The sequence below is a fragment of the Polyodon spathula genome, chromosome 13 (genome assembly GCF_017654505.1).
Source record: "Polyodon spathula isolate WHYD16114869_AA chromosome 13, ASM1765450v1, whole genome shotgun sequence".
NCBI classification, from domain to species: domain Eukaryota; kingdom Metazoa; phylum Chordata; class Actinopteri; order Acipenseriformes; family Polyodontidae; genus Polyodon; species Polyodon spathula.
The window spans coordinates 18661854-18675832 of NC_054546.1; the positions used below are offsets into that span (position 1 = coordinate 18661854).

Sequence of the window (13979 nt, forward strand, 5' to 3'; positions counted from 1 at the left end):
AACCCACCCATGCTCTTTCTTGGGATCTCTGTTGATAATTGATGTCACATTCCCATATCTCACCACTGTTACTTAAACTATTTTAATTGCCATTATGATGCAATCAAGAAGCAAACAGCAGTTTATTTAGAATGTGTTTTGTCTCTTTCCCTTTGAAATGCACTTGAAATTAACTGCTTTGTGCTTATCTCAGCTAAATATGTAAGATTATGCAAAGCACAGTCACAGAAGTTACACTGCATCAAACTCACTGGGTTTGGTGTGCAACACCATCTAGGTCTTTCAAAACAGTCTCTTTGTTAATGTCAGGGGCAATTATTTGCTTATTTAAGCAAATTTGCTTACTTGCTTATCACACTCTGGTTAATTCACTTCATTTTAATTTATAAGGTTTGCATGTAGTGTAAGTAAGTTATAGGACAGTACTGATACATTCCTGATATAAAGTACATTACCACAATGTAGTTGTAGTAAACTCCTGATGAAATCATGTCTGCTTGTCACCATTTAAGCTTTTTTCTAATGTAATATAATATCGACCAGAAATATTTGAAAGATGCTTATATTAGTAAACCACTGAGTGTTTCTATATCATGTATGGCTTAAAAGATTTCAGAAATGTCTTATTTTTTTATTAGAGCACTTTGCTTGTTCTAATAACTCAGTGCTTGAAGGTTAATTGCCCATGTCAAAGCATACAGTGCAATCCTTGCTCATTGTGTCTCGCTGTGTCTGAGCTGGCTCCTGCAGTGTCGTGGGATAATTCAGCTGTGCTTAGATTACCACAGTGGAATGGGGAGAAAATCCTTTAATTGTAGAAGATCATCAGATTAGGCAGCACCTTCAATGCAGTTCTTTCCCTAAAAAAAAAAAAAAACCTGAGGAGCCCAAAAGAAAATGTTTACCCCAGGAGCCTTTGGAACTTTTCCATCCTCCTGATCAGACAAAGGAGTAACCTTCACGTATATCTATCTAAATTATATTCCAGCTGAGATAACGGCGTCAGAGAATTATTATTTGTTCAGTTTAGATTGTTCTCTTTCACACATTCACTCAGCTAAATTTGAACTAGCTAAAATGGGAACACATTCGACTTAATTATGTTATTTTCCCTTTTTATAAATATAACTCTTCAAAACGTTAAATAAAATCAGCAGACGATATCTACACATTTTAACTGTTGTATAGGAAGAATAACTATTTTAGGACAACTTAATTATAAAGGGATGGGAGAAGGGGAATCTAACATGCATTTTAGCATTTTGTTTTGTAAAATCAGAGAAAAATTAATCCTGCAGATTAAAATGCAAATGTTAAAATTTTTATTGATTCTCTTTCAAAATATGGACCCTTGATTAGTGGTCATGTTCATCTATCTGTTAGACATGGTGACAGCAATAACCGCCTTGAATTCTCACTTCTCCTAATGTATTATAGACTCCTCTAGACCTTTCAGATTGTACCTAGGTCAAATCCAATAAACTGCTGATTTAATACAAATTGTTAATCTAAAGATGAACAAGGATCCTCCATATGTGTGTGTACTGTTTCATACTTAAACCCACAGTTTAATACTTAAAATTGCACATACATTAGCATTGTTTAAACAGGCCTAAACAAAGAGAGACAATTAATTAAGATGGGGTTTGAACTCATAACTTTTGTTAAATTAATTGTTTTTAAAATTAAACACGGCTAAACGACCACCATATCAGTTAAAGGATCAGTATTTATATGGTGGATAGCTTGCCAGCACCTGTTTCCTAACCCTTTGGTCCTGGAACTGTATTGTCCCCTTCTATTACAACCTGCTGGTTCAGTGCTGAAAGTGGAGGGGATCTAGAACTACAAAGCAATGCCTGTGTGGGGTGATTCATGAGGGTGCAAACAAGTAGGCCACTCCAGTGCTCAGAGAAATGGCACCCTGCTAGGCAATTACGATGTTTTGAAAATAAATGAAATGCCTAACAAATCCAGTGAATGAAGTGTTTCCTGTGGAACTCAACGGTCGTCTGTAGGTACTTCCTAATTGCTGATTATTCCAAAGTTTCCATTATGATCCCTGATGGTATCCCAGCTGCTCTGAAATACAAATAAATTTATATAAAAAGGCCAGTACTAGTAAATGCAAAAATTGTTGTTTTCACTGGCCTCTAATTTCACAGGAATTTGTAATCTCGATTTTTGTTGTGGCGGACTAATGCATTAGAAAAGTAAGGCGGCATTTTTGTTTACACTAGTGAGCCTTTACTGTCCGCTAATGACCTGAAATGCTGAGTGAGTGTCTGGCGTTGCGTTAGATTTGTAATATTTTAACAATTACTTAGTAAGCGTAGTAAGTGTTAAAAAGAAGTCTGGAACCATTTTACATGTTTCTTTTAGTACATCCACATAATAATGAAAACTATTTCACTGCTTGCTGATAGGTATGGTGGAGCACATAGTTTCACTATACCTGACAAACCTTAACAACTACCAGGCCAGATATCTGTCATTTGAGATGCAAGGTTTGATAAAACAAAAAAAGACACATACTGCTGTATGATTAACTGCTGCAGGGGGCAGCTTTACTGCTTTATCAAAATGAGTTAACCTTCAGTTAATTAATTAAACAGTTAGTGACGTATTTTACATGTATGTACTATTTAATATCAATGTTATATGCCACTCCTCTAAAAAGAAATAGGATGACTAAACAATTGCTATGTATATGCGTTTTACTGAAAACCTCACTTCTCAAAAAAACATTGTTCCCCTAATTGGCCCCAATATACAGACGCATTGTCAAGGGCACATTGCTGTAAAATAAATTCAGTGCGGAGATGAGAGGTCTGGAGAGTGTTTTCCTGGTGTCTTCTATATTCCCTAAAGGAATTTTAGGTCCCTAAAGGACCTTTATCAGATAGGAAAAGGACTGAAAATAAATATGATAATGGAACAATTGCCATGTATGGATGTGTGTTCCTATAACATTAGGCACCAAATGGAATATCATTTTGAAAATGCATTTTTATACAGTGAAGATGGTATTAACCTGTCACAAAAGGGATGCCTATTTGTATTGAAAAAACAAACTCCTCCCTTGGGTTGACTGGCTTTTACATTATGATAAGGACTTTTGTTTATTTTAATTATATTATTAAATACAATTGAAGCTAGTTAAACATTACCTGAAAGTAATACAAAAATAGAATTTGGATAATTTAAAAATAATATTTATTCATTAGAGTATACTATGCAAACAATGGCTTAGACCAACTTATAATAACAAAACTATGGATATTAAAACAATCATTTTTGGTCCCAATAAATCATTGAGGGCTTTTTATTCCATGTTATTTTCTTCAGAAAGGAAAAAAAAAACACCTGTTAAAAGTTAACATACCAGAAATAAACAATCCAGACATTTAATATCAGGGCTTGTAGTTTGAAGTTGTGTCTAATTTATTTTATTTTATTTTATTTTTTTTTTGCTAATTACATATTTGAGCAGCTAGTCTTCTATTGATCTAATACGACTGGTTGTCCAAACCATGTTTTCACTGATTATAGCAAATTTCCAACATTGCCCTACACTGATTTTGCAACAATCTGTCAAAAAAAAAAACCAAAAAAACAACCATATAAATGTTCTTAATTTAAAATGATTTATCCTTGTAGAGTTCTCAAATAAAATGATGTCTACCTCCCCTGTATTTCCCTGTAAAGGTTAATTAACCTCATCTTTCACCACCATGAGAAAGTTAAGTAAAAACACAATCCTTAGATTAGACAATGAAATTTCTGAGAAACACCTCACCTCACGCTATCCACATTGTCCATCCTATTGGCCCCAATATACAGGCACATTGTCGAAGGCAAATTGGCTGTAAAATAAACTTAGGCGTAGATAAAGGAGGTCTAAAGAGTGTTTTCCTGTCTTTGACATTTTGTGGCTTATTTGATGTTTACTAAAGGTCATGGAAGAGAAGCTGCTGTAACATCCACTCTGATTAGATGAAATGTCCAGGAGTGCTGCAAAATTATGCCCCCCCTCCCCACCCATTTTGTCTTTTCTCTTTTTTCAGGAGGTTAGCTGCACTAAACCAAAAAATCAGTATGCCGAAATAACATTTAGACAAGGAGAATCGGTATCGAATTTCCTCTCTAATCTGCTTAACCCCTTTTTAAAGTGAGGCGCGCATGTGATTTTGTCTGGACAGAACAGGAAACTTAAAGGCTTCAATTAGCGAGAAGTACAATGCACCTACAATCTGATTCCTGTTACTAACTTCCCTTTTTCTTTCAGAAAGAGGACAAAATGACCCGACATCCGTGCGAGGAAACTCGAAACCAAGCTCCTAAGTCATTTTGAAAAGGACAGGGCATTGTTAGGAAACAAAGTGATCTTGAATTCAATTCAATTGAAACACACACTCTACCTGAGGCAGGCTTAACCTCCAAGGTGCTGGAAGTGAATATAGGGATCTGTAAACAGATCTCTCCTTAAAAAGGTGTCTATTTTAAAGGGCAACTTGTTAGTTAGCAAATGAAAGAGTTTAAAAAGGGGCACACCCGTATTGTAATTTTCTAAATATTGTAGGAATCTTTTCAGAAGCAATTCCCTTAGTTGAAACAAATAAACAATGTAATAATCCTAGCAAACAATCACCTAAGCAGAAACAGCAATTGATAATTGTACAAAACAAATATACAAACATATTAGGACAGGGGTTTTCAACTTTTTTTTTTTTTTTTTTTTTTAAACTGTACCCCTTCTGTCTGGAGGTTTCAGCTCAAGTACCCCTTTACAATCTCCACTCGATTGAATGGTGCTACAGTTGTAATAAAAGGCAAAATACTCTGATTACATTCCCCCCACCCCCCCCCCCCCCCCCCCCCCATTTACAGTTTTGCGACTGACAAACTGCTGGTTTACGGCAGAATACCAAACAGTAGGCTTAATTCTTAAAACTTTTAATGACACGTCTTTGGATGCACAGAATTGAAGATAGTATTTGGGAATCTCCTTGGAAACACTCTTATTCGCTTTCTATTTGGCAAAGTTATTATAAATAATATAAAATAGTCTGCACTGTAAATGTTCAACATGTTACCATTTATTTCCCATCTCAGCATAATTGTGTGCCATTTAAAATGTTTACAATATCAAAAACATTAACCTCAAGATAAAACTATAATAAATAATATTGATAAACTTTATTAAAGCCAATATAAAAATGATCCAAAGGTATTTGGTATAACTTTGTCGCTTAGCACTTTCTGTACTCTTGTGTTGTATCCATTTCAACCAGCTATCATTGCTGTTACTAAAAATGCAGCCGCACCTAACAAATAAAACAAAACCTGTCAAAGTGTGAGTATTGTGATTATTATTTCTTTACCGGAGCATTTATACTTCTAAAAAATGCCAAAATGTTGTACCTCGCTGACTAGTATTCAATTATTTGACAAGTTGAAAACAGCAACGTTAATGAGCAGCACAGAGTGCTCCCCACAGCAGAATCACCAGACCCCAGCTTCACCCACCCATATCAGAGTGGAAATCTTGTTTTTTTTTAATATCTGCGGCTCACTGAGCTGCTAAACAGAAATTACATATTTATGCACAACGGTTTAGAGAGAATATATAAACTGTTAACCAAATCAATTCAAGATCATTATTTTCCTTGAGTTTCATTTTTATTTGTGCATTTATGCAGTCGTCCCTATGACCCTTAGAAGCATCCCTAGGAGTACGCATACCCCCGGCTAAAAACCCCTGTATTAGGATATTAGAAGGTAAAAAAATCTGAATATAGAAAATGACATGAACTTGGCAGGTCATATAGCGGCAGTTGCCCACAATCTTGCTCAATATGGTTGGGTGGAAGTTTACCACACTCACCCATAGATTAGCATTCTGTGTACTCTGCTTCATCAGAAACCGCTTGGCTTACCAGTTAGTGTTACACAAGCTTTCTCCATTCTTGAATCTCAGAAGGGCTTAAATAAGTAAATTGTATGGGGCACTAAATAATAAATACTGCTGCTGCTGCTTCAACTGTACATACTCGCACTAAACGCGGGTCTTTGTACAACTTTAAAGGACTGTTAAGGAATGTGTTGTCCTTCATGTCAGACGTAAAACTGAGGTCCTATTACAAGTGACTCAGCAGCAGCAGCAGTTGTAATAATAATAATAACAATAATAATAATGTATTTTGGGTCCAGAAATAAGTGAGCCCAGACAAGGAGAACCGTACAAAATCAAATGCCATTTATTAAGGCAGGTAGACTCAGAACACAGAACCCCTAAGTGCACACACACCTTCCTTTTTATAGTGCAGCTAACATGCAGCCTTACACATATTAATATTCATTGTAATTATTTTGTGTGTGCTGTGCACGTGAACACGCTCTGCACCTGCAGTAATATATAACATCTCCTCCCTCCTTAACAGAAAACCGCCTTCATTATTTTCCTCTTTAAAAAAAAAAAAAAATTACATAAACAGAACATAAAACAGGCCTATATTTCAGCAACAGAAATTAGAACCAAACAGAACAGAAAAAAATCCCCAAAACAGTATCACAGAATTAAGATCTAGGCAATACAGTATTTGTCACTGTAAAAACGTAGATACTGTATCATTTGAAATGTTAGCAGGTGGAGTACTTACAGAATAGTGAGTGGAGCCCCCTGGCTTGTGTCTCCTCGTTGTGGATCACACCTGTCTTCAGGTGTTGGGGGGCAGGTCGCACTGCTGAGCTCTCCCCTGCCTGGCTGCTTCTTGCTTCTCATTATATCAGACACTGTGCTTTGCAAAGGTTTCGACTCTGAACCTTAAACATCAAGGAAATGAAACATACTGAGTTGGTGTCTCAGCATGAAAGAATGCTTTTTACAAGCTAGAAATGTAATAAAAACAATTTAAAAAACCATGCACACGTTTTGCAAATTTAGTTTACCTAACTGACAGATGCTGGATATGTCCAACTTAATACTGGAATGAAGAAATCCTAGTTGTAAGTTGAAATGCTTGTAATAGGAGTGAACTGATTTCTGTTCTGTTTCACTATTTTATATACAAAATCAGAGGATGATTCTTTAAACTCATGATACTTCAGTTCTATATCATTTAAGTAAGTACTTTATTTCTACAATTTATTCCTAATATTTATTTCTGTTGGATTCTGCGATACTAATATCTGAGCGGCTATAATCCAAGATGGATTCTTTACAATTGAAGGGCCCTGCAGTTATACATAGCTATGACATGATCAGTGTTTTGGTCTTTCTGTTACTGAGGTCAGTTATGTGCTGCTATTGCAACAGACCCTTGTGTGTTTATTTAAACTGTACTATATTGTGTTACTGTAGGATAACAGGATTAAGAATCCCAATGAAAGTGTCACAGTATAAAACAAGTAATGAATTACATATTATAAAAACATGCAGATGACAGAATCGGCTTTAAGCCACAAACCTGAAAGACAAGAGACAGAAACATTGAAGCACTCAGATGAAGAACTGTATGCATTCCAGCCATGTTTTAAATATTCGTTTTTATATTCAGAAATACTAAAAAGGAATTCAAATTCGATGACAAACACTTCAAATAAAAATATTTTTCAATGTCTTCAAATGAAAAATGATTCTTGAATAAAAATACCTCTAGTCAATATGGTTTTGTCACTGAATTTTACTTAATTTTTAGTATTTCTGAATTACAGTATTACTGAGTTTTTAATTTTGTATATTCAAATTGAAACGTGCTTAAAATAATGCACTAAGTTCCATTATATGAATCAAATTTTGGGTTTAGACAAAATGCATTCCCTTAGAACCACAGTCGTGGCTTAACACAATCTCTTCTAAAATTGCACATCTGTGGGTTTTCGTCTCAACGATTCATTTATTCTGAGTGCTCGGCTGATTAATTCAGAAAATGTCAGCATGATTTTTAAAACTAAAATAAAGTAACTGACTTTGAAATAAGGTTTTTTAGCTCTAGTTTTAATTATTTTCTGAAAGAAAGATTTAATTGTACTACTATTTATAAACATTTTGCATGCTACAAACTTTGTGTAATAGCTGTGCAATAGCTCACACATTACACATGCTGTGCAATAGCTCACACAGCGATTCACTTCCTACCTTCTGCAGGCAGGACTCTTCTGCGACGCAGCACCCTCTCCAGCTCAGTTTCCGTGTTCTTTGAATCCACCTCCACTTGCAATCTTGTTTTCAGAGGTTGTTTAAAAGTACTCTAAAAATACAAGACTGGTTTAATTCCTAATATAGGAGAGCAATATTAGTAATAGATGTCTGCACAAATGGCATGGTTATTTTTAAAAAGCTACCCAGAATGAGGTAAACGGATTGATTACAGGAGGACTTTGATTTTCTGCACCCAGATTAAACATAATTGTGTGTTAAACACCCCCTATGCAATTTCGTATCTCAGTTTTTTCTTTTTTTATCTGAGCTACATTTGCATCGTAAGAAGTCACGACTGAGAGCCAGAAATGCATGCAACCTTAGCCTCATACCCAAATTCTGCATCTGAACTCACCTTCTCCAGACAGATCTGTACCATCTTCAAACTAAATGAACTGTAGTGCTTTTGTACTTCAGTGCTCTGACTACCATAACCCATGTTTCTTGCATGTATGAACAAATAGGAAATTAATCGGAGGGTACAAAGGTATGACCCACATGTCCTGTGCATGCTCCGTCTTCGGACCTCAGAACCGTTTGACTCGGCACCGGTAAACCTCTTCGGAGCTGTCTACAGCCCGGCACCGACCGCTCTACCCATCGGCACCGACCTCTCGGCACCGACAGCGCTCATCTACTCCCCTTCCCCATGCAGTCTCAGACGATCCCCGTCAGAGTCACCTTGAAGGCACCTAAACGGCGCTTTGCGGAGCTATTGGAGACTGCAAGGGCTCAGCAGACCATGCCAGAGAACCAACTAAAGTTGCAGGGCAGACTGCCCCATAACACCAGGCAGCCCCAACTTCCACAGTCTCGTTCCCCATCCCCACTACCGAGACCTCCTAGCCCAGACAAGCTGTCCTTCACGGCATCGAGATCAGATGTCTCGGACCCAGCCACTTCCATCAGGCAGGCCAAGCGGAGAACTCCTTACCTCCCCTGCCGCATATGTCACAGAGGGAAGAGTTCCGGGAGCTAATGCAGCATGCAGCTGCAGCCACGGACATCCCCTGGCCAGCAGAACAGGAGGGAAAGGGGAACCGCTTCCTCCAGAAAAAAGGGCAACCACAGTAGCCCTCCTTTTGTGCCAGGACTTCCTGGAATTGGTGCGCTCCTCCTGGAGCAACCCAGTGTCTGCACCCTCATCCTCCAGAACAGCAGAGTCTCTGTTGCACACTGCAGGAGCCCAAGAAGCAGGCTTAGGCACATTCCCCACTACAGGGGGCACAGTCACGGTATTGGTGCAAGGTTCCACCTTCACCAAGGGGATAAGGACCCATCCTGTCCATCTAAGCCTTGCAGAACAATGGATGCTATGCTAAGGAAAGCGTACGCATCAACAGCACTGTCATTTAGATCAGCGAACACCATGGCTATATTGGTGCTTTACCAGACCCAGTTAGCAGAGAGGCTGCAGGAAAGATCCACAGAGGCAGACATAGGGGAGCTCCAGGCGGTGGCAAAGGTGATGACTGACTTAATAGGGGAGTTAGGCCAGGCATCAGGGAGGTCGCTGGCGGCGATGGTGGCCGCTCGCTGGCATTTGTGGCTGACACAAGCCAAGGTCGTGGAGACCGACATTACACTAGGGCAGACATTTGGGACGACCATTGATGTGAGCCTTGAGAGGTCCCAAAACGCCACGGAGGTTGCCTCCAAATTCTTGCGCCTTCCGGCTTACCGTCAGCACCCAAGGTGGCATTCACAGCCTGCTAGGGAAAAAAGGCCTGAACACCACCCTCCACCCCAGAGCAGACAAGCAGGCAGAGGCAGAGCTGGCGGCAAGGGACCATCGCCAGCCATTGGTAACCTGTTCTCCGGCTGGAGACCGAGGCCGGGGCCTAAGAAAAACCCGCCCCCTCCCGGCTGCCACCCACAACTGGACTGACCAAAGGCAACGACCCATGGCAAGGCTGCACCCAGGATTCCTGGGTGCTATCGACAATAACACACGGATACGCTCTACAATTTCGCATAGGTCCCCACCCTTCAAGGGTCTGCTCCTCACCACTGTTGAACCAGCGAGCGCTATAGTCCTTCAGCAAGAGATTGCCAATCTTCAATAGAAGAACGCTGTGCGCTTGGTAAGTCCAAGCGATGCCCTCAGCGGCTTTTACTCCAGGTACTTCCTGGTGCTCAAGAGGGATGGCAGTTTCAGACCAATTCTGGACCTCAGGGTCGAGACCTCAACTTGTTCCCCAAACAGAGGAAGTTCAACATGTTGACAGCACAGCGTATCCTCCAGCCCGTCCAACCGGGTGACTGGTTCACATCGACTGACCTGCAAGATGCCTACTTTCACATCCCGATCCGTCCCGCACACAGAAAATATCTGCGCTTCGCCCTTTCAAGGCAACGGGTACGAACACTGCATTTTGCCATTTGGCCTCTCGCTGGCGCCCCGCACATTTTCAAAGTGCATGGATGCAGCACTGGCTCAACTCAGACTGCGGGGTATTCAGAGCCTTAACTATCTGGACGATTGGCTAGTTTGCGCGCATTCTAAAAGACGCGCAGAGGCACACACAAAACAGGTCATAGATCATGTGACAAAGTTAAACTCAATACACCAACAGAAGAGCAACTTCGTTTCGTCTCAGTCCACAGTATTCCTGGGGATCTAACTAAACTCTTTGAGCATGCTTGCCTCACTGTCGAAAGACAGGATTCGGTCGTTGGAGGCCACACTCTCCCTATTGAGAGAGGATTCTCTCCTACAGGTCAGAGTATATCAAAGGTTATTGGGGCTGATGGCAGCCGCCTCGAGAATCCTTCCACTAGGGCTGCTGAAAATGCGCCCGCTTCAAGCCTGGGTAAATACACTCAAGGTGCACCCGGTCCCAGATTGGTGCGAGTGTCCAGACAATGCCGGAAGACAATGGAGTGGTGGCTCCATCCTGGCAATCTGCGCCTCAGATTCCCTCACAGAAGGGAAATGATCACTACAGACACCTCCAGCCTGGGCTGGGGAGCGGCCTGGAATGGGAGAGGAATAAGAGGTCAGTGAAAGGGACATTGGCAGCAGGCGCACATAAATGCCCAAGAGCTGCAGTGAACCTGGCGTTATCTCATTATCGTCAGCAGTGGGCTGGACGGACAGTACAACAGTGGTAGCCTACATAAACAACCAAAGTGGCATGCGCTCACTGGGCCTTCACCAAGCAGCGCACAGACTCCTGTCCTGGTCGCACAGAAACTTGCGTTTCATCAGGGCGGTTCACCTCCCTGGAGTGGACAACAAGGCAGCAGACCTCCTGTCCAGAAGAGCTCCAGATAGCTCGGAATGGAGACTGCATCCTTAATTGGTGAAACAGATTTGGGAGAGGTTTCGACCTACACGAGTCAACCTCTTTGCCACAGCCAAGTCCACTCATTGCCGCCTTTGATTCTCAATGGAGAGAGATGGGGGCCCCCCTGGGAGTAGACGCGTTAGCTCACCCTTGGCCACAGGGGCTCTTGTATGCGTTCCCTCTGTTACCATTATTACCCCTGACAATAGAGAGGATCAGGGTGGAGAGAGCACAGGTTTTGCTTAGATGGCCGATATGCCCCTGGTTTGCTCTCCTCTCTGACATGGTTGGCGGGTCAGCTGTGGCAGCTCCCGCCGTGCAAGGACCTCCTGAGCCAGGCGGAAGGGTTATTATGCGCCCAGCTCCAACTCTGGGTCTGGCCGTTGAACGAAGCTGTCTATTCAGACAAGGTTTGCCAGATGCAGTAGTAGAAACACTACAGTCTGCAAGGGCGCCAAGGACTAGAGTTTTCCAAGACTGGTGCCTTGCCGAAGATCACGATCCTGTGACCTGCCCTATTGAAAGGATATTAACCTTCTTATAACACTTGTTTGACGCAGGAAAATCAGCGTCCACTTTGAAGATATACCTGGCAACAATAACAGTGTGCCAAGACAAAACTGACTCTGTGTCCCCTGGAGCACATTTCCTGGCAGTGCAATTTCTTGAAGGAGCTCGGAGGCTTTGTCCTCCCATAAAAAGTATGGTCTCCAACTGGGATCCAGAACTGGTACTGCGGGCCCTTATGGGTCCCCCATTCAAGCCCATGGCGTCAGCAGAACTGCGCCCTGTTTCACTGAAGGTGTCATTTTTAATAGCCATTACATCTGCCAAACGAGTAAGTGAGCTTCAAGCTCTGTCCATTGATGACACATGCACAGCTTTTATGGGAAATGAATTGCGAGTAACATTAAGAACAAATCCATCCTTTTTGCCAAAGGTGGTATCTTCATTCCATATTAACCAACCAGTGGTTTTCGAAACTTTCAGACCTCCCCCGCACGAGTCAGAGGAGGACCGTAGACAGCACAAGCTATGCCCAGTTCGCGCTCTGCTCTGTTATCTAGATAGGATGGCATGCTTGAGACAGTCCAAACAGCTGTTTGTCTGCTATGGGTCCCGCTCTAGAGGTCAGGCCCTATCGAAGCAACGTCTAGCACACTGGGTGGCAGATGCAACACGCTTGGCATATGAACAGACGGACTCCCCGTTACCAGGGGACTTTACGGCCCATTCTACCAGGGGCAGGGCAACCTTGTAGGCTTTCCTTCATGGCACCTGTTTAAATGAGTTATGCAATGCTGCAACATGGACAGGTAGTCAGACATTTGTGTGATTTTACCACCTTGATGTTGCAAACCGAGCGAGACCCTCTCTGGGCTCTAGGGTGTTGCCTGCAGCATGCCCTTAGGCGTCATGTGGGCTCTGAGGCTATCACAGTGGGGCTGTACTGTCGGTAATCTGGAGCCACGACAGCTTTGGTACAGCGTCCCATTCAGTAATGGTTGTCATTCAATTGAAAGGGAAGAGAAACAGGGTTATGGTAATGTTTTAAAGGTTCACAAAACTCGAAAATATTGCTAATATGTCATTCAAGGTTGTTTTTAAAAATCTATTTTGTCTGCTTGTTACTTTTTTTTTTTTTTTTTTTTTACAACCAACACAGACCATTTTAAACGACTCATGTCCAGCAAGTTTGTTTAAATTTTAAAGATTTTATATTTTTCAATAGCGACTTGAGTTCCAATGTTCCAATGTACTCGTATATGCAACACTTTTGGCTATGTTAGTATATTTATATAGTCACCATTTACTTGTTATATTTAAAGTAGGCTATGCTTAAAATGGCTTTAAAAAATACAAAAGAAACTGTAAATGTCCAATAAATTAATATACACAGAGTGCAAGTTCAGGTGGAGTCATAAATACAAGCAATTAAACAACATCTAATGTTAAAATGATGTTTCGCCAAATACCTTTTGAAATGTAAATAGTGAACTTTTAATTGACTGAGCGTGTGCTTTGCTGACTTTTGATTAATATTACAAAATTAAATCAGAGGGAGATTAAGTTGAACAAACAAATATGTATCTGATTTGCAGAGTTAAACAAATGTTTCATTAACAATGACTGTCTCTGCTTTGACTGTCTCGCAGAACGCTGTGATTTGGGACAAGACCTTGCCCTCCTCCTACGGAGCACAGTTATTTTGTCCTTAATGTTTCATTAACGGTAATGTTCTCGCTGATTCAGCACCTAAAAGCCTTTCATAAACCCCACCACTTCTTTTGTCAATACAGCTCCTGATCTGTAAACTTTGGATTCCTCACTGTGTTCTCCCTGGTTGCTGCCATTGTGACAAACTATCTATACACACACATACACACAAACACTATAGTACTGTGTACCCTCATGATTAATTCCCCGTGCTGAATTCCACATGTTGTGACAAGCTTGCTTTATTTGTGCATATAATTAGCTTAGTG

General features: G+C 40.9%; 1 protein-coding gene across 1 annotated transcript in view; it reads right to left on the bottom strand.

Annotated features, from left to right (window-relative positions):
* LOC121326231 (shootin-1-like) overlaps window positions 1-13979 on the bottom strand; it is a 75975-nt gene that overhangs the window by 1870 nt on the left and 60126 nt on the right. Inside the window, 2 exon segments of the mRNA XM_041269457.1 lie at window positions 6663-6825; window positions 8141-8252. Coding sequence (XP_041125391.1) covers window positions 6663-6825; window positions 8141-8252 — 275 coding nt within the window.